Raw genomic sequence first — 18,315 nt, 5'->3', positions numbered from 1 at the left:
TAACAAAAGAAAAAAAATTCAAGAAAGAAGAAAAGATTCAGCTTAGCTGAATTAATGTAGCAACTTATTATAACTTGTTACTAGACACCAAAATGGACCATATAACACAGAATTTTTACTGTTTGTAACCTGATAAAGACTACATTACTTCTGTTCTGCACATATCTTTAGCACCCCTAACTGCAACTTCTCTAGAAATCAAAAGTTAGTTGACCTTATTCCCTGCTTACGCTCATTAGCATGAGCAATCAATAAACATAATGCCATGACTTTCTCATTCATTGGACATCACTCAGTACACAAAATCAACTGTTTGAATGGAAGATGAATTCCACAATAATTTAAATCTTGCTCGTCTACCCTTTCAAGGATTGACTCACCATGTGTTTAACTGCAATCACTTGCAGAGTGATGGTAAACTGGATGTGCAACACATCGGACAAAATATTGAAGCTCACACTAATCCTTTACCTGCTAAGTTCAACTATTTTCCAGCTTATAACAGGAGTTTTTTGCCCACAAAAACAATGGAATGTTAACTGTGTTAGCAAAATAATTAACTTCATACTCCTAATTTGTGCCTAAGAGCGACCAGATGACCAAAAGCTACATAGCACAATCAAGAATTGCATCATTCTTTTCTTCGAGCTACCATCAGAACTTATTGACAGAAAGTAATCAAGTTCATAAACGATGAAGTTGAAGCATGAACTGTATAAAGGGACGTAGTTTAAGATAGTAAAACTACATATTTTAATCAAGAGCAACCTGACTGGCCAAAAATTGTGCATAAGAGCAAAAAGCTACATATTAGAATCAAGACTTGCATCATCAACTCTTTGAGCTAGCAGCATACTATATTGGGAGAAAGTAATCAACTAAGAAAACCGAAGTAGAAGCATTAGCTGTATGGAGAGTGCAGTTTAAGAAGGAAATAAGATACATCAGTCATAACCATTGCACTAGATTGCAGCCCCAATACAACATAGTGCAGAAGTGATTCCCAAAGAGACTTAACAATTCAAACAATAGAAAGAAGTCAGCATAATATATTTGATCATGAGTTAAAGTTCAAACTGTAGAGACTATCTGGTAATATTATAAAACAAAACCTATAATTTTTGACACAATGAAAAATTTAAGATGGATGAAAGGGTCAACTAAAACTCAGAAGAACATATTCTCTCCATATGCTATCTGCTGCTAGTGCACCTATATTATCTTATAACCAATATAGTGTTCATACATTTCAGGTATATTAGTTAACAGTTATCTGGAGTTGAGGATAATTTGCAGCCTTTCCTGAGCAATTGCTTCACAAATCTGTCATTAGCAATAGTATTTGGACAATAACATCATAATTTAAGCACATATAAAATGGGCAACTATTATAATTAGTTTTAGGGAATCAAAATTTTGCTCCTAACCTATATTTAATTTTCACTGATCAGCAGGAACTGTGGCAGAAAATAAACAGAGAAGTCATGGGGAGCTCAGAAATTGTACAGTACGCATGAAATTCTGATGGGAATTATATTATATTGACATAATTCAACAATGCCTTCATCTACATAAAACAGAAGTTTTAAGTCATTTAGTTTAACAATGACTACTACAACAAGAAACCACTCTAATCAAGTCGCTCTTCACAACATAATGTAAATAAGTAGGAAGAAAAAGAACTAAAATAAGCTAAAAATCTCTACAAATCTCTCATACAAGATCTCCTTGTTGCTGAAGCACAGGCTTAAAAATTTGAAACACAAGCGCAACTTACCATGGGAATATTCTTGAATTCCTCCATCTTTCTACCGATTATTTGGTGATATTACCAACCTCCATACCCGACCTCCATGTTCACCCACAACTCAACTTAGTCACAGTTGACACCAACAACTAGTCCAGTACCATGAAATGAGCAGAACCCACTGAATTAGAAGAAAGGAAATCCTCCAGAACAAAGATGACCAATTAATTACAATAGTATGCAAGCTAATTTCCAGAGGCAACGAGCTACTCAGAATTGAATTAGATGCTGAAAGAAAAACTAGAGGGGATAAAATCATATACCTGAACTAGTCATCCCCTGTGGGGAAAAGAGTTAGAACCCTCCTTCCACCCTCTCCTCCCCTACCGCCAGACTCCAAATCATCGGCATACGTAGGCTGCATCTGTGGTGGGGTCACCAGCCCACCCACTGGCGGACCGACCATCCGATGCATCCCCGGCAAAGGCACCGACCGGCTCAAGAATCCATGGTCAAACCCCACGGCGCCGTTGCCGGCCGGCGACCCTCCGAATTGCCCTAATTGTCTCTGATGGTGATACAGCTGCTGCTGCTGCTGCTGCATTGCCGCGGCCGCCGCACCGATCTGCTGGTGGTGCTGCAACGCCGCCACTGGCACGAACGGCATGTATGGCTCTGATCCCCCGGCCCCGCGCCCGGAGAGGAAATGGTGCGGCACCGGCCCGGAGGCGAACAGCTGCTCGGTGGCGGCGTCTCCGGCGGCGGCGGCGCCTCCGCCACCGGAGGAGCTGAGACCCTGCATCCGTTTAAGGTAAAGGCGGTACTTCTGGAGGTGGCTGGCGACGTTTTCTCGGGTAAGACCGTCGACGCTCATGAGCTGCATTATAGTCTTGGGGACGGCGTTCTTGATCCCAAGGTGTGCGACGGCGTCGACGAAACGCTTGTGTAGCTGCGGCGTCCACACCAACCGCGGCCGCTTCAGGGTCCTCGCCGGCTCGCCGCCGGATCCTGCGCCACCTCCTCCGGTGAGGTCGCCGGAGTCGAAGTCCGGCGGAGGCGGCGGAGGAGGGGGTTGATGGTGGTGGTTATGGTGGCTGTGGTGCGGCGAGGGATCGGCGGGGCTAGGGTTAGGGTTAGGGTTTGGGATGTCGAAGGCAAGGGCGAGGTCGGGGGTGATGAGGGTTTGGGAAAGAGGGGTGAGCTCCTCGGGTGTCGGCAGCTGCTCCTCCCACCGCGCGAACCAGTTCGGCTCCTCCTCTTCCCTCATCCTCCTCCTCCTCCTCCTCCTCTATTCCTCCACTATTCCACTTCTCTATTCCGACTTTTCCCTCACTAGAATAACTTTTGAGATGGTGCTGGTGGTAGTGGCGGTAGTGGTGGTGAGTTAGTGAGAGAGAGAAGAAGAGGGGAGAGGGATTCGAGGTGGATCGTTCTCTTTTTTGTTTTGGTCTCTTCTGCTCTCTCTCTCTCTCTCTCTCTCTCTCTCTCTCTCTCTCTCTCTCAATAGCTTCACTTCTCTCATTAGTTGCTTCGTTTGTTTGTTCTTCTTTTACATATCACCGCCTACATTTTACTATTATTACAAAACATATCTTCCTTTTCGCGACATATTCGTAAACCCCCTACTCCTATTCCCGCAATAATCCTAAAGCACAGGCGGCGACTTGCAAAAACGAACCCCTTATTTTGTTCGCTTGCTGGGAAGTTATTCTTTGCTTTCTGGGAGACCGAGTTCATGAGCGGGGCAATTTTATTCCGTCTTTTGGGGGCAAGGGAGTGGTTGTAGCTTGCAAGAGTCGAGCAGATCTCGCGGCTTCGCACAAAAACCCCTCGGAATTGGACACAATTACGAGTTCAGGACTCCCGTGGGTTCGAGATCTGGCTGGAGTTGGCTTGTCCTCATGTGGGCTGTCCTGGAATAGAAAACGTGACGCTCGTTAGAAGGATGTGGGACAGTTGTAAGACGAAAGAGATTGGGATAGTTTTATCCCCATCGTTATCATCAATAATTGAGCCCAAACCAGGATTAAAATAATTAAATAAAAAGTGTTTATGATGCAAAGATTTTATCTTCCGAATAGGATAAGTGTCTTATTCGCCCTAACCAAGATGGATTACTTGTAGATTAACTTTTTTTCGCTCCTTAAACGGAGTTAGATTTGGTCGGTGGAATAATCCCTGGTCCATTGACCAAACCACCCCTATTTGAATAGTTACCTGTACCGTAATCTTTTCATTTATTAATTAAACTACTCATTAAAGGAATGACACTCCTTCGGTGGGGCCCAATTAATTTCCTTTCTGAAATAATCAAATAACCAAAAAAAATATATCAAACTAGTTATTCTTCTCATAATCCTAGTGGCACTTCCGTCAATAAAACCATTTCCAGGGGCAGTAAGGACAGCACAGACATTTATGAGATTTTGGGCACTATCCCTGGAATCTAGGGAGACAACCGGAATTAGTTGTGCCCACACATCCTTTCGACTTCTCGGAATTGGGCGATCCGAGGTGCGGAAACAACCAAAATTACCAATCTACCCTCACTCACCGCCCCCTCCCCTCCCTTATTCTCACCCCGGGGATTTATACTCGAATAAGGTAGGTCAGGTTCGATATATTTATCGGTCAACAGTTGGGTCCACCAAGTAAGCCTTATCCCAGGGTTAGGAGAATATTATAACATTATATGCATCTTTGTTTATTTTTATGATGTGAAAGGATCTTTTCCCTAGTGGTCCATAGTTTAATGAAAAGCTGATGCAATTTTCTTATGTTCTCAAGAATAATACATACATACACTGGACTGCAAGTCTTTCAAACTAATATATAATCCTTCGAATCTTATTGGTATTTATTTATTAAGATTATCCGAGGATGGTGCAAAAGCTCTGTTGTCTAATACTCTTATTTTATAATTGCAAAACTATATACTCTTAATTATTATGTGAACTGATGACATATAACAAAGTTTTATCAGTTGCCATATACAAAAAGGCTTTTTTTCAAATGAATCATGTATCACATCAAGCAATTAAGTGGATTGGAGAAGGGCAACTGGCCAGATATGATGCCCATCCAATAGTGAGGGAGAGATTGATCATAAATTCATAACCCCCAATTCTATGTGACCTTTTTTTCTAGCATAGCAACCCAATAGTATGGAGAGATGATTTAAATTAATTTGCTAAAATTAAATGCAAGGGGGAGATAGCTTTAAGAAGATAGCATGGAGTTCATCTAATCTCATGGGATAAGATTAGTGCTTGTAATTAAAGTAGTCGTCAAAGGAGGCTTTCATAACAAGTGAAATTTCCCACCGACTGCGACGAATAATCCCCTCAACTTCCTCATATCCTCATACTGCAGTCTTCCTTGCTATAAACAAGCTGTCTCAATCTTCTAGTCCAGCAATTAGAACTTACAAAGATGTCACAAACTTAAATATCTAGATTTGTTCAGCTATTTTGATATCTCTAATGTCTCACTGATAGAGAGAAGTATGGGGTTGCAAATCTAGGTGCTAATTTATATATACTTTAATTCTAGGGTCATGGTCATATAATTGTATAATCCCACAATTATGAAATCTACCTACTCCCCATTAAGAGCCAAGACGATAAGTTTGATATAAAATGTGCTCATAAATATAGTTTAATTTATCACTTATTAACTGTCCCTTTCAAATTATCCCTATAGTTATGCCTAAAATTAAAATTTGTATGAATTTTTATTTGTATCATCTATAGACCATTCAATTTTTGTTCATTCAAACTAACTAAAAGTGTAAATTCCCATCGTACCCTTATGTTATTGATACTTTTATTGTTTAAGCAAATATGAATTTTTATCTATATTTTAAAGATGATTGAAATTTGTTCTTTCATGATTATATATTTAAAGAGAGGTACATCATAATAATTAGATAATAACTAAGTTTCGAAGCTTGTAATATTAGATTAGAGAAGATGGAATAAGCTGAAAATATATTTTGGTTTGAATTTTAAATAATATGATGAGTAAATTTAATAGAATAAGGCAATTTTATATTCAGAATGGGGTGAAATTTTAATTTAATTTTAAAAAATAATAATTTAATTTAATAGTTTCATATTAATTTAAGCTAAGTGGGTGGAAAATGATACAAATGAATGTTCAACAATGATAGTTTGATTCTAGGCATAATTATACACAGAAAATTTGTAATTTACCCCAAAAAATTCTCTTCAACTTCACATTTTCTAATTTAAATTATTAAATGACTATCTTACCCTTGGTTTTTTTTTAATTTTATTTTAATATAATAAGAGCACAACAGTTCTCCGAATGCATAAATTAACTGAGGGATTCACACAAGAAGATAAATAAGGGGGTCTAATTACTGAAAGCCCAATTCATTGAGATCAAATTACAAATGAGCCCAGCCCAAATCAGGGAGTCTCTGTTATGAGCTAGATTGGGCCGAAGGCTAACAGGGTAATTAGGGCCCAGGCCCATTTAATCTAACGAAGTGAAAGCGCGCACAACGCTGAGCTCGTCCCAGTGTTGGAGAAGAGGCGACGAGCCATGGCGGTGGAGACGAAGGAAGAGGAGAAGCCCAAGAAGACGGCGGCTAGATCTCGACTCATCGTTCGCGTCGGTGCATTCCTCGTCTCTCACAGTGTGCTCGTCAGGTACTGATTCTATCTCCGCCTTCGGACTTGTATCCTTTATTGCTTGGGATCTGAGACTAGGGTTTCTTTGCGTGCTATTGTTTTGACTCATTGTTCTTCGCAAATTGTTGGAATAACTAGCGTGGTGTGCTGCGTCGCGGGGTTTGTAGCTCTTCTCCTGCTTCCCCTCTTGGCCAAGAATACTTACATCTCCGAGAATGCTCTCATGCCAGGTTACTTCTCAAAGTTTTTCTATTTTTGCGTTTGGTTCGGTTTCTATAGCGTTATTCTGTAGGATTTGCAATTATCAGTTCTGCATTTAATTTCGACTAGAAATTTGTAAGAGTGCACCGCACCCAAAAGCAGTCTATTGTGTTCCTCTAGAGTACTTTGGATTATAGCTCTATAAAAATCTAAGCTCAACTTCGATATGGAATTAGATTCTCAGCGATACAGAAACAATTTTAATGAAAGGAACCACTTTCTCTTTGCATAGTCTAGCATGGTCAGCTTATGGGAGTCTTTAGTTTACAATATTTTACCTGGAATGGAAGTCATTTGGCTATTTTCTTTCCATTTTGGCTAATATGACTCTTTCTGAAATGATCTACTTTGATGGAAGTATAGGAGTACTTTACGATTTTTTAAATTATGCAATCTTAGTCCTGGAGTGTCTGTAATTGCCTAAGGCCAAGAACTTCCTGGCAATCTTCATTTGTGTGAAATTTGACCAAGTGAAAGTTCTGCTAACAGGGTCAGCTACCCCAGCATTTTCAGCTCAGGATGTCATGGAAGCTAACCAGTTTGTTAGGGATATCATTAGCAAACAAACTGAGAAAGAAGGAGCTGGAATGTATGTTTACTGGACTCCTGTTTGTCTTTCTTTATGCATGAACTTTTTTCAGATGTTACTTGTTAGTCACGATGTAAATTGTATGTCGTCTCTCTCTCTCTCTCACCCTCCCTCCCTCTCTTTTCTGGTTCCTGTGTAACTTTGCTAGTTTCATTATGACAAGATGTTCCCTCTTGATGCTCCTTTGGTTTTGTGGTTTAGATTTTAGGATGTTGAGTCATCCAGATCTGTTACAGAAGATGAGCATCTCCAAAATGATGTCAGCATACCTGCCTTCATTGGCTCTCTTCCATTTGCCTGATTTTAACAGAAAATTTCCATTTTCTTTTCTTAATCTAATAATGCACACTATTGCTCGCTTCTTAATCCAAATTGACTCATGTACTTGCTTGTTGCCAGAAGTATATTATCTCAAGTTATAGTGCTTTCAAAAAATTTGAACTCCAGATTCTTGTTAGCGTTAAGGGATGAAGAATCTTTTAAATATTGGAAAATTTTGCATTTATCACCCTATTTTTTTATTAGATGAGTCATTTATCACCCTATAGTTTCAGCAAATTTGTTGTCCAAATCATGCCTTGTAACTTCTTCTAAATCGACTGGCTCATGTTTGGATACTGATTAAGAAATTATGCTTCTCTAGGTGAGCAAACTGGTATAGGCATTTCATTCTTGGCAAACTACAATACATTTCTTTGTTTGGGATTAGATTTGTGTTTTGTGATTTTATCCTAATTTTTTGTTTTTAACAAGTTATCTATAAGATAGCTGTGGATCTTAATATTTGTGAATATAACAGAGAAGTACCAAAATTCATTGGGCAGCGAATGGCAGATGTCGGTGCTGAAGTATATAACCACAAGTTCCTGCCTCACATTAATTATTTCCACCCTCTGTATTTCTTCTCACCCATGCCTAATACTGGGATAACAGAAAATAACAAAAGCTCCAGATCCTTTGGTGTGAATTCTGTTGGCATTATACGAGCCCCTCGTGGTGATGGAAAAGAAGCGATTGTCTTGGTGAGTCCCTACAATTCACAGAAGATTGAACCAACTGAAGCATTATCGCTCGGCCTTGCTTTCTCTATTTTCTCCCTTCTTAGTCGAGCTGCATGGTTGGCAAAAGATATTGTGTGGCTAGCTGCTGATTCACGATTTGGAGAGTATACCTCAGTTTCTTCGTGGTTGAATGACTATCATAATCCTACTTTTGGGCTTAATTCAGGAAATTTGGATACCAGCGTGTGCTATCCAAGTGTTACTGATGATCACTGGGATCACATTACAGTAAAGGAGAAAGATACTAAAGTTTTTAAACGTGCTGGAACTATGGGTGCCGCTGTTGTATTTAAGGTAACAGATAATAAAGAAAAGGATGGAAGAGAGGGCCTTACCATCTTTGCAGAAGCATCTAATGGCCAAATGCCAAATTTAGACCTTCTCAACATTGTGCATTATTTGGCAGTTCATAGACAAGGTATGCGTGTAAAAATTGGGATAATTGGTACCTTACTGAATTCTTCATGGCTCAAGTTTGCTGGTGAAATACTGGAACGCTTTGGCAGATTTGCTAAAAGTTTAAATCCAAAATGGAAGTTGGATGTTACTAGTGCTGAGTATGTTGAAGGAACTGCTACCCTTGCAAGCTCTATGTATTATCAGGTGATTGAGATGTCAGATGCTATATGTTACTATGTGAAATTATTTGGTTCTTTTATCAAGCTTATCTGTTGTGCTTTTCATTGCTTTCAGGCTCTTGGTGTCCCCACTGGGCCACATGGTGCTTTTCGTGACTACCAGGTCGATGCGGTCACTCTTGAGCTTTCACCCAAATTTTATCCAAAAAATGAGAATGCCCAATCTGCATTCCTTTTAAGGAGTGGCAGGTTTGTGTCCATTCACTTCTTATTTCTTATGTTTTTGTTGTACGAGACTTTATAGTTGGAATCCCTATGGGATTAAACACTATCTAAGGCACTAGGAAGTAGGCACTAAGTACACACTTAAAGAAGCAAGGCGCCTGGTACCAAAATGGCACTTGTATGCAGCAAGGTGCTGACTAGCAAATGAAATAGAATTGATGGTACCTGTGTTTCAATAAAATAACACAAAGATTAACCGATCAATGACAAGAGTTTCAGTTTTTTAATTTTTTGAAGTACCAAGTAATAAAAATTTTGAAAAGTTTCATCAATAAGAAGTTATATACTAATATTAAGATAACATTAATCGATGAAATTCGGCATTAGATATCGCCTGAGAAATTTGGTCAATTCTGGATCATTTTTGTAGGTGGTCCTGCCACTCCTAGTCAGGAATGGCTGGTCTGCCATTTGTAGTTGTCCAAACTCCAAACTAAGATCCACTGCAATAAACCAGTAGGCCTTAGGTATATAGCATAACAAATAGTCTTGCTATGTAGGCATTCTATATTGCAGCAAAGACACTGGAATGTTCTTAGGCCTGTAAATACTCTGATAGCATCCATGAAAATGCTTTAATGCAGGTTGATTGAAGGAGTCGTGCGTTCAGTGAACAACCTCCTTGAGAAGTTCCATCAATCGTTTTTCCTCTACTTCCTAACAGCTCCAAACAAATTTGTTTCAGTTGGTGTATATATGATTGCATTTGCACTGCTTATTTCTCCCCTTCCCATCGTTGCTGCTGCTCTATTCTCTAGTACTAAAAAACAGGAAGTTCCAACAGATGACGGTGCTCAAGAATGCAGTGATACCAATACTGAAGAATCGGAGATTGCTTTTGGATCATGGAGATGGCTTCAAGCTGCAAAAGTAGTATTTATTATCCACCTATGGGCAGTGATTGTCTCATTGCTACCATATTACATCTCAAATGTTCCCAACTTGACATCCACAATCAGTATGTTGGTGTGGGTTGCATTATCCATCTTCACCCTTGCAGTTTTGTATCCTCTCTCTGGTTCCTCTTGTTCTCCCAGTGTTGACTGGGAACTTCTGAAGGCTGTGACAGTTGCTGCTGCATCTATTGGCTTGGGCCTTATGTCAATCATCAATTTCTCAACTGCTCAGATGGGAGCTATGCTTGTGGTTCCGATGTGCTTATTTTCAAGGCCTCTGAAGGCTGAGATGAAGATAAATATGTGCATTCGAGCGGCATTGCTATCTTGTAATGTAGCTTTGGCTGTGCTGGGATTCCCACCAATTGCACTGCTGATAGCAAGAGGTTTATCTGAAGGTTTTGCGAAGGTGAGCGTTGGAGATTTTTGGGAATGGATGGAGTTCCTATGGTCATGGAACAGTGCCACATATTTGTACCTTCTTCTCGTCCATCTTCCTTGTTGGCTTCTATGTATGCATGTATTATTTCACCCTTGTCGTGCAGGGGTTTTAAAGCATAAGCAGCAGTAGGCGGCTTCATGTACTAGATAAAACTTTAAATTAAGGATCATTTGTTAGACACAGGAAATTTTTGTCTTCTTTTTGTTTTCTTTTCCTAGCACATTGTGATAAATTTTATTGCATAGAGATGTCAGTGCAAAAGAGACCTTGCTCATGATTTTATAATTTATCCTAGATTTGATGATGAGTATCCTATCGAGATGTTCGAGAATTCCTTCCACTGCAACCAAATTAATTAGTACAACTTCCATCAATTATTTGAGTTCTAGAAATCGATTTCAGATTATCAGACATTAAATTTTATCGTTGTTATTTTAAAGTGATACAAATAAAATTAATTAGTACAACTTCCATCAATTGTTTTAGTTCTAGTATTCGATTTCAGATTCTCAGACATATAAAATTTTATCGTCATTATAGGAGTGGAAATGAATTAAGATCTAACTATATGGGTTAAATATTTTTTTTTCCAAATTCAAATATAAAGAATATTTATGCATTAATTTTAAGAAAGTGAGCATCTCATGTAGTCATGTTAAGTGCTTATGCTCTTCCTCGACAATTCCAATCCCCACAGGAGGAGTTCCCCCCCTTTAACCCCATGGCGTCCCCTACTAACCGACTCCTTCGATCCCTCCACCGTCTGATCTCAATCCAACAGCCCTTCTCCCCGCAACGCAGCCTCCCTCTTACCACCGCCGCGGCGGCGCCCCTCTCCTCCTCCCCGTCCACTTCAGACCGAGAAGAGAACAAGAAGAACACCGAGACCGACGATGCCATCTTCATAAAGCGCCCGATCTCGGCGTCGCCTGCGAATTCGATGGCGACTCGCGATGACACGTCGGTGACGATGCCGACTTCCTTCATGACGGGATCCATCGTAGGGAAGCGTTTCTACAAGGAGGCGACCACGCGGTTGGCCGACGACGGCAATGGATGGACGGTGATGCTCGATTACAGGACGCTAAAGACGCCGTCCAAAAGAGCGCTCAAGCTTCCAACCCTAGCTCTCGCGAAAGCAATCGCGGCGGAGTGGGAATACCAGGTTGGCTTCTCACTCTTTTGTTTTTGCTTGATTTCCTTGTTACAGTTCAGTTTTTTGTTCTTGATTCTTTATTGGATCGAGTTGGATTATGCGAAATTTCTCCTTTTCATCAAATGTTGTTTTAAAAAAATTGAACCTGTTTCGTTCTCTCTCTAGCTTCTTGTACAAATGTGGAATTGGCAGGTGTGTTGATTCTGGTTGCTTCAGTTGATGTTGGATGTCTTCAGTGAGTATGAATTGCCCATGTTTTGAATAAAAGAGAAGGCCATAGATAACCTAGGAAGTGAAGTACTTTCCCTATTTTGAAAAATTCTCTTGATATGGTGCTATACTGTTGTTTATTCAAAGATTGTTGATTGGTTTTATATGTGGGAATTGTTAAGGTAAGTCATCGTGCCATTAGCCCATTACCTTATCCTATAATTAGTAGCTAGTTTCTCTCTTACCTTGATAAGTTCTCTAATAGCATTGGGTTGATGATTCTGAAATTACTGACAGAATTATGGAGAAGGTCCATGAAAGAATTTATGGATTTTATGACCGAGTGAAGGGCTGGTAAACTCTGGTGTAAAGGTTACAGTAGTTGTTGGCTGGAATATTTTTTATTAATGCTTGGTCATTGGCATCAAAGAGAAGATGATGTGTTATAACACGTTATCTAAGATGAAACCGAGGAGAAAAAGAAAGAAGGACAAGAGAAGATGAAAATGAGAATCACCAATATGCTTTCATTAGTTCATTCAAGTGTGCTTTTTTTTCTTTCTCAATTTTCATTTCCTATCTTGGAAGAATATTAGAAGACTCAGATAACATATGGAAATCCTGAACATCCTTGGTCTTCCTAGGTCAATTATTGAGACATGACTCTTTTGGCATAATTGGATCTTTAATTTCAGCTCCAAGAGAGGCCACATCTTGACTATTCCTTGCTAGATTAAAATTAAAGCCCAAAATCCTGGCTTCAAATATCAGTACATTAACTTGGACTTGTTCCTTCTTATTTCAAGTTTAAATTATAATTACATAAAGTACAAATTTCAAGTTTTGAACTTGATTAAAACTCTAATAGTAGTATCCAAACTAGAATCACTATGTTGTGCTTGGATATCCGTCTTACAAACATTGATCAAGCAACTCTGCTAATCCTAAGTACGTCAGAAGGGATTGCCATGAGAGAACAAAGGAAGTCATGGTAGAGTCCACCCACACGACCTAGTAGCACCCTCAATAGGAAAAATAGTCTGGATGATCAGATAATTTTATATATGGAATGGACATACTTGGGGGGAGGGCACATTGTAGCAAAAGAGGAAAAAAAAGAGAAGTTTAGGAGGTGTAAGTGATATTTGGCTACAGGGATTCTATGTAATTATCCCTTATTTGTAATTCATAGAATTTCATGTGGAAGTATGTTTTATAGAGGGCATTGACCCAGTTTTTTGCCCCCTCCTTTTTTTTCTATTTAATCCTCTTTACCATTTATAGTGATATTCATATTGAGTTCTTTGTGTATGACAGCAAATAGATGGGATTCGACCTTTCACTATGCCTCTCATGAAGCTTGCTTCTACTGCACAAGATAGAGTCCCACTGACACGTGTAAAAGTAATCGAGAATTTAATGAAGAAGTTCCATCAAGATTTGGTATTCTGCCGCTCTCCTGGTGATAGTGATTTGACAAGAGGAGTCCTCAGTAAGTTTAATCCTCCTTGTGTTCTCCATTTTATCTGAGGCAAAGATTGATGATGCAAGCCATAAAGCAAAAGGAAGCAATCATATCAACACATTTTCATACAATGAATGAGCTTCAAAATGGTACTGGGTTGTTAAGTTACATTGTAAAATGTACCCAATGAGCTAACCCTTTTCCATTGCTTTTCACTTCTAGCTGTTGTGATTGACCATAGCCTGTGAGACTTGATAATCTTGATGATAGTCAATTTCTACATATAACTAAGTCGAGTTTTAATGTAAGGAAACAGCCATTTAGGCAGATGCAAAGTGTATGAATGAAAGATGGGAAAGTGGCAACTTCTGTTTTCTTGTTCAGTACCATAACCCCCGTTATAACTTGGTCCATAGGGAACCATTCAGTGTATCGACCTATGCACTAGACACATCTAATGTGTACATTTACTTATACTGGATGATTGTATTAATGTTAAGAGATGTCCATTATGTATGCATCTAATCTTGAACCCATCATATTCTTAGAAAAGTGTTGAGTTGTCATGATGCAGCAAATTTCCTTATAATGCTTGTTCTCTTGGATTTGTCCCTTCCTGATGTTTGATGATGATTCACAGAACAACAGGAAGAGAAGATTGATCCGATACTTGACTGGATACAATCTGAATTTGGATTTAAGCCAGTAGTGTACTCATGCTTTTTTGGGGGCAAGCAAGATAATGGCCTCACTAACGCAATCGAAAATGTTTTGAAGAAAACAAGTGATTATGAGTTAGCAGCAATTGATGCCATGGCTGCTGCAGCGCATTCGTTGGTGATTCCATTAGGAATTTTTCGAGGAAGGTTCGGTATTGAGGAGGCCATTGAATTGATCAGGCTTGAAGAAGATCTCCAGGTTCTTATTATGCCCTGAGTTTTCATTTTCTTTTGTTCGACTTCCCCTGTTTTGTCCCCTATCATTTATCATTTTCACTTGCTCTATTTTGTTTATTTGGTTAGATTGATCGATGGGGTTTGGTTGAAGGTGGTCATGATGTTGATATTGCTGATCTTAAGGTGCAAATCTCATCTGCTGCTGTTTTTCTTGGACTCTCACAGACACTCTGAAACCTATCTATCCACTTCTTTTGTTTCAAGGATGGCCCATGTGATATCTCAATTTTTAAGAGCTTTTAACTTAATTTCGAGTTATTTATTTGATAGCAAACTACTTAAATGTGATGTAGATTGTAATAAAACAAGGCTCTTTAGATGGATAAACTCATAGTAAGCAAACCAGAGGTCCTGGAAATTCAACTCAACATTTGGAACTGCCTCCTTTTGTAATCGAAGCAAAATGTTATGTTGTTGTGACATCTAACGAGAGTTATCTCAATGCTTTCCTTGACGAATAGCTTGATATCAGCTTTGTTGCTGTGTTCTCCTTTAACTACGAAGGACTACTTATTCCAGAATTTAATATGCAGTCAAAGTCTCTCATGTCTTGGGCTCTGCCTTCCATGCAGTCCAAGTTCTAAAAGGTCTGCTTCAAACTTCTGCTTGTAATGTTAGATGTTAGATTTGAGTCAACATCTGAATGCTTTCCTATACTTTTGTGTTGATCTCATTGCAGTGCTATCATCTGAACCACCAACCACGTCTCTGCTGTCCACCGACAAATGCTGTTCAACCTTGTTCCTCCTCCAGTCAACTCAAGGACAGTGGTAAGTGCCTATTACTGTGTATTGTTATTTATTAGGTACAAGAAGCCCATATAGTTTGGTCGGATAGAGATCATTCGATTGTGTAACCGCATCCATAATTACATAGTTTTATCCTTATACGGATAAAGATAGGGCTGCCAAAATAATCGAGCTGCGATTACACGTTTAGATTAAGTGTTATATGTTGGAATATCGGCCATTATTAGCTATACTTGAAAATAAGAAACATTTTTAGGATTTAGGGAGTCTAGGGTTTCTTCTTATATTTTAATATGTTTTTTGATTTTTTTAAGAAATATTTTAGTGACTTGTTAATCTAAGCTTTCCTTCGTTCTAAATAACTTTTTTTTTCTTATTTTTAAATTTTATTTTAGAATGACAATTAAACATCATAGTAATTCTATTCTAAAATATAAATATAATTAATCAAATTTATATTTTATATCACACTTACTAATTTACTCTTGAAATCTATCATATCAATTTACTGTATATCAAATTAAATAATATTTATCATAATTTTACAAAAAGAATAAAATACATATTTTCTATTTTTTCTACCTTATATCATCAAAAGTAGTTATTATATTATTATTTCAAAACATCAGTAAAAAGAAAATTAAGTTTTCTTAAAATAAATCTCTCATTGTTATAATAATAATAATAATAAATAAAAATTACTATTTTTATTTCAAACCATATTCCACGTACGAATGAGGCCAAAGCTCATCCTCCTCCTGTTCCTATGTATATATAAATATGCATTATATGTATATATATGTATATATATATATATATATATATATATGAAGCATAGGGAGCTACCGAGAGGTCTGTGTCATAAAATATTCTCTCCTTCCTTGGACTATAAGATTGACCATCGTAGATTATTGCGTCACTTGCCCTAGAGGCTAGAGCAGGTTAAAGAGGGACAAGGTTAGGTTAAGTCGTACCACCATGGCCATTAAGGCCATACCATGTCCCTTCCAACATGGCTACGTTCACCGTTGTTTCAATTTTTAACTCTACCTCTCTTGTGTCCTTATCCCTTTTCTATCCATCCATCTATCTATCTACCCATGTTATATATAGAGAGAGATAAGTCATAGGATGCATCTGCTTTTGTACTAGATTTAGGTTTATTTTTAAACCAGTTTAGTGAGCACTATATTAGCTTCATATTTAAACACCAGTTTAAGGTAAAGTAGGTTTAGTAATCTACTTAAACTTCTCTTCTCTTCCATTTACTAATATTTTAGATTTATTAGTAAAATTTAATAATTATTTTGCCCTTCAAAAAGTATTACTTTAATCAACTATTAATTTCTCTTCATCCACTATCTTTTAGTTGCTGACAAAATATTTATATCACATCAAGTATAATTATGATATTATTAAACCGGTTTATGACTAAATACTTATGAAATAAGAATAGCTAACCAGATTTAGAGTTACATCCAAACGTCAGATAACAGTGTAACTTGTCCTAGTTATTAGGAAAAAAATTTATATTTTATATATCTTGATTTCCCTCAATTTCTACGGTTCAAATTAAGTGCGCAAATTGTTCCTTACCTTTTCTATGTCATAAAGCAAATAGCTAATAGTTGCTGACGGTGATAAATTTAGAATATATGAGCATAAGTTAAAAAGGAGATAAATTGTAATTTACCCTCTATTTATTAGTTACCACTACCAAGCTTCTTCTTTTTTGACGTTTTTTACTTGTGAAGTGGTACACGTTACAGAAGAGCAGAGAGAGAGAGAGAGAGAGAGAGAGAGAGAGAGAGAGAGAGAGAGAGAGATGAACAAGAAACCAACCTGGTGGGATGTAAGATGTGAGAAGACGCGGGCAAGGGTGGGTGAGGGAATATCTATACGGATTCCATGCCCATTGGCATTACTGCCATGGATGTGACCACAAACACCCTTTCTGCGTGGATTTTGCGTGCATCTGGGACTCAAAACGAGCCCACTTTGGCTCCCATCAAGGCATAAAGGATAGTGACCCTTTCCTCTACGCAAAAGGTTAATTTTTTGTTTTTCTGATCATTTAATAAGAGTCTCTAATAAAGTCTTTACAAGTTTAGTATATATACTTTAAACTTCAAGCTACAAAGTGTTAGAGACATTCTTTTAATTAAGTTGTTCTTCTAAGCTAATTGTACTATCGAGCAATTAACTGAATTAAACCATTAAGTTAAGTTACTAAAGTATTAAATAATTTTTTTATAATAATTATTTAATATTAGAGTTGATTCTGATAAGAGTTCGTTAGTTTCTGAATACATCTCAATCTCATTTGTTTCATACAAACATATTATACTAGATGTCTTACAATTAATGGAGTGTAGATACACGCAATGGTCCCTTATCTTCTAGGACTTCATTCACAGTTTGTTTTGGGTTACTTCCCTTTGGATCTCATGAACTAGCACTTTTTAGGTTGGCCCATAGTGTCTGCCATTAGTTGATATTTTTCCTAGTCTAAATGATTCTTGAATAATCCATCTCTACTCCCTCCTTATCTTTTTCCGAGGAAAATGAGATCTTAATTATATTTTAATTAAACCAGTGCAACTAGATTTCAAACTCTACGGACCTTGTTCAATGTCTGACGCTGACTTTGCACCAAAAGAGGATTGATTACTGATGAAAGATTAGCCAGGGAGTTCTGAGCCTATTGACCAAACCTCTTCCTTTCTCCACAAGCTCCATGTCGACTGGTATAAGCTTTTAGCCAATTAGTCAAAGATACCCACAAAACTCTTTTGAGACTGTCATTGAGATTCACATCTTTTACTAATAAGTTAGCATTAATCTTAAGATGTGGAATCTTGTCCTCATGTACCTACACTGCAGGAATAATGGCTTTTACCTAGTCCCTTTTCCCCTAATAATTATGCACTTAATTAGCCACTTACACCTATTCACGTGTCACACCCTATATATTTACATTACCTCACCTCACCCTCTCTGTCTCCCTACACTAATAGATACATACATATATATATATATATATATATATATATATAATCACAAAATGGGACATGAAACATAGTGGCTTGGCTAACAAGTTTGTCTATCAACCTAGGGTTCCCCCAGCCGTTTTGGGACCCACCCACCTCCATGAAGGCTTATAATTAGGCCATCCACAAGCCAAGTTTAATCATCACTCCTAGCTAGTGATAGTCCTTCCTCTCTCTCCCTCTCCCAAGTCTTAGTCTTGTCTTCTTGACAC

The 18,315-nt window shown here is 38.1% G+C and overlaps 3 protein-coding genes across 6 annotated transcripts; 2 read left to right on the top strand and 1 right to left on the bottom strand.

Annotated features, from left to right (window-relative positions):
* Positions 1–1,519: 1,519 nt before the first annotated feature.
* On the bottom strand, positions 1,520–3,428 carry LOC140782095 (transcription factor MYBC1-like). Of its 2 annotated transcripts, none has more exons than XM_073128476.1 (2): positions 2,071–3,428; positions 1,520–1,896 (listed from the first exon to the last, which is right to left on the bottom strand). In XM_073128476.1, exon 1 carries the CDS (start codon positions 3,012–3,014, stop codon positions 2,076–2,078), a length of 939 nt encoding a protein of 312 aa, XP_072984577.1. In that variant the 5' UTR covers positions 3,015–3,428; the 3' UTR covers positions 1,520–1,896; positions 2,071–2,075. The 2 variants fall into 2 exon arrangements, with proteins under 2 accessions (XP_072984577.1, XP_072984578.1); XM_073128477.1 differs by having other exon boundaries at positions 1,520–1,928; positions 2,071–3,401.
* A 2,796-nt stretch (positions 3,429–6,224) lies between these two features.
* Positions 6,225–10,830, top strand: LOC140781233 (uncharacterized). The gene is made up of 6 exons (XM_073127138.1): positions 6,225–6,423; positions 6,544–6,635; positions 7,156–7,255; positions 8,055–8,919; positions 9,010–9,143; positions 9,764–10,830. The coding sequence occupies exons 1-6, from the start codon at positions 6,317–6,319 to the stop codon at positions 10,644–10,646; spliced, it is 2,181 nt and encodes a 726-aa protein (XP_072983239.1). The 5' UTR covers positions 6,225–6,316; the 3' UTR covers positions 10,647–10,830.
* LOC140781234 (uncharacterized) lies at positions 10,830–18,308 on the top strand. Of its 3 annotated transcripts, XR_012107682.1 has the most exons (7): positions 10,830–11,682; positions 13,201–13,375; positions 13,989–14,266; positions 14,371–14,427; positions 14,838–14,891; positions 14,984–15,074; positions 18,169–18,308. XR_012107682.1 is itself a non-coding variant. In XM_073127139.1 (6 exons), exons 1-5 carry the CDS (start codon positions 11,170–11,172, stop codon positions 14,886–14,888), a joined length of 1,074 nt encoding a protein of 357 aa, XP_072983240.1. In that variant the 5' UTR covers positions 10,830–11,169; the 3' UTR covers positions 14,889–14,891; positions 14,984–16,890. The 3 variants fall into 3 exon arrangements, 2 of the variants coding, with proteins under 2 accessions (XP_072983240.1, XP_072983241.1); XM_073127139.1 differs by lacking the exon at positions 18,169–18,308 and having other exon boundaries at positions 14,984–16,890; XM_073127140.1 differs by lacking the exons at positions 14,838–14,891; positions 14,984–15,074; positions 18,169–18,308 and adding an exon at positions 14,777–14,836.
* The last annotated feature ends 7 nt before the right edge of the window (positions 18,309–18,315 follow it).

The sequence above is a fragment of the Typha latifolia genome, chromosome 2 (assembly GCF_019914945.1).
Source record: "Typha latifolia isolate L0001 chromosome 2, TyphaL0001v2, whole genome shotgun sequence".
NCBI lineage: Eukaryota > Viridiplantae > Streptophyta > Magnoliopsida > Poales > Typhaceae > Typha > Typha latifolia.
The sequence above is the reverse complement of the archived record's forward strand: the minus strand, read 5'-3'. Positions and strand labels throughout refer to the sequence as shown.

What these genes read in the sequence shown, in the direction of transcription:
- LOC140782095 (XM_073128476.1), bottom strand. Translation starts at nt 3,014, where the DNA reads ATGAGGGAAGAGGAGGAGCCGAACTGGTTCGCGCGGTGGGAGGAGCAG.
- LOC140781233 (XM_073127138.1), top strand. Translation starts at nt 6,317, where the DNA reads ATGGCGGTGGAGACGAAGGAAGAGGAGAAGCCCAAGAAGACGGCGGCT. An exon ending in CAAGCTCTATGTATTATCAG is followed by an intron (nt 8,920 to 9,009) that starts GTGATTGAGATG and finishes CATTGCTTTCAG; the next exon opens with GCTCTTGGTGTCCCCACTGG. An exon ending in TTCCTTTTAAGGAGTGGCAG is followed by an intron (nt 9,144 to 9,763) that starts GTTTGTGTCCAT and finishes GCTTTAATGCAG; the next exon opens with GTTGATTGAAGGAGTCGTGC.
- LOC140781234 (XM_073127139.1), top strand. Translation starts at nt 11,170, where the DNA reads ATGTTAAGTGCTTATGCTCTTCCTCGACAATTCCAATCCCCACAGGAG. An exon ending in CGGCGGAGTGGGAATACCAG is followed by an intron (nt 11,683 to 13,200) that starts GTTGGCTTCTCA and finishes TGTGTATGACAG; the next exon opens with CAAATAGATGGGATTCGACC. An exon ending in TTGATATTGCTGATCTTAAG is followed by an intron (nt 14,428 to 14,837) that starts GTGCAAATCTCA and finishes TTTAATATGCAG; the next exon opens with TCAAAGTCTCTCATGTCTTG.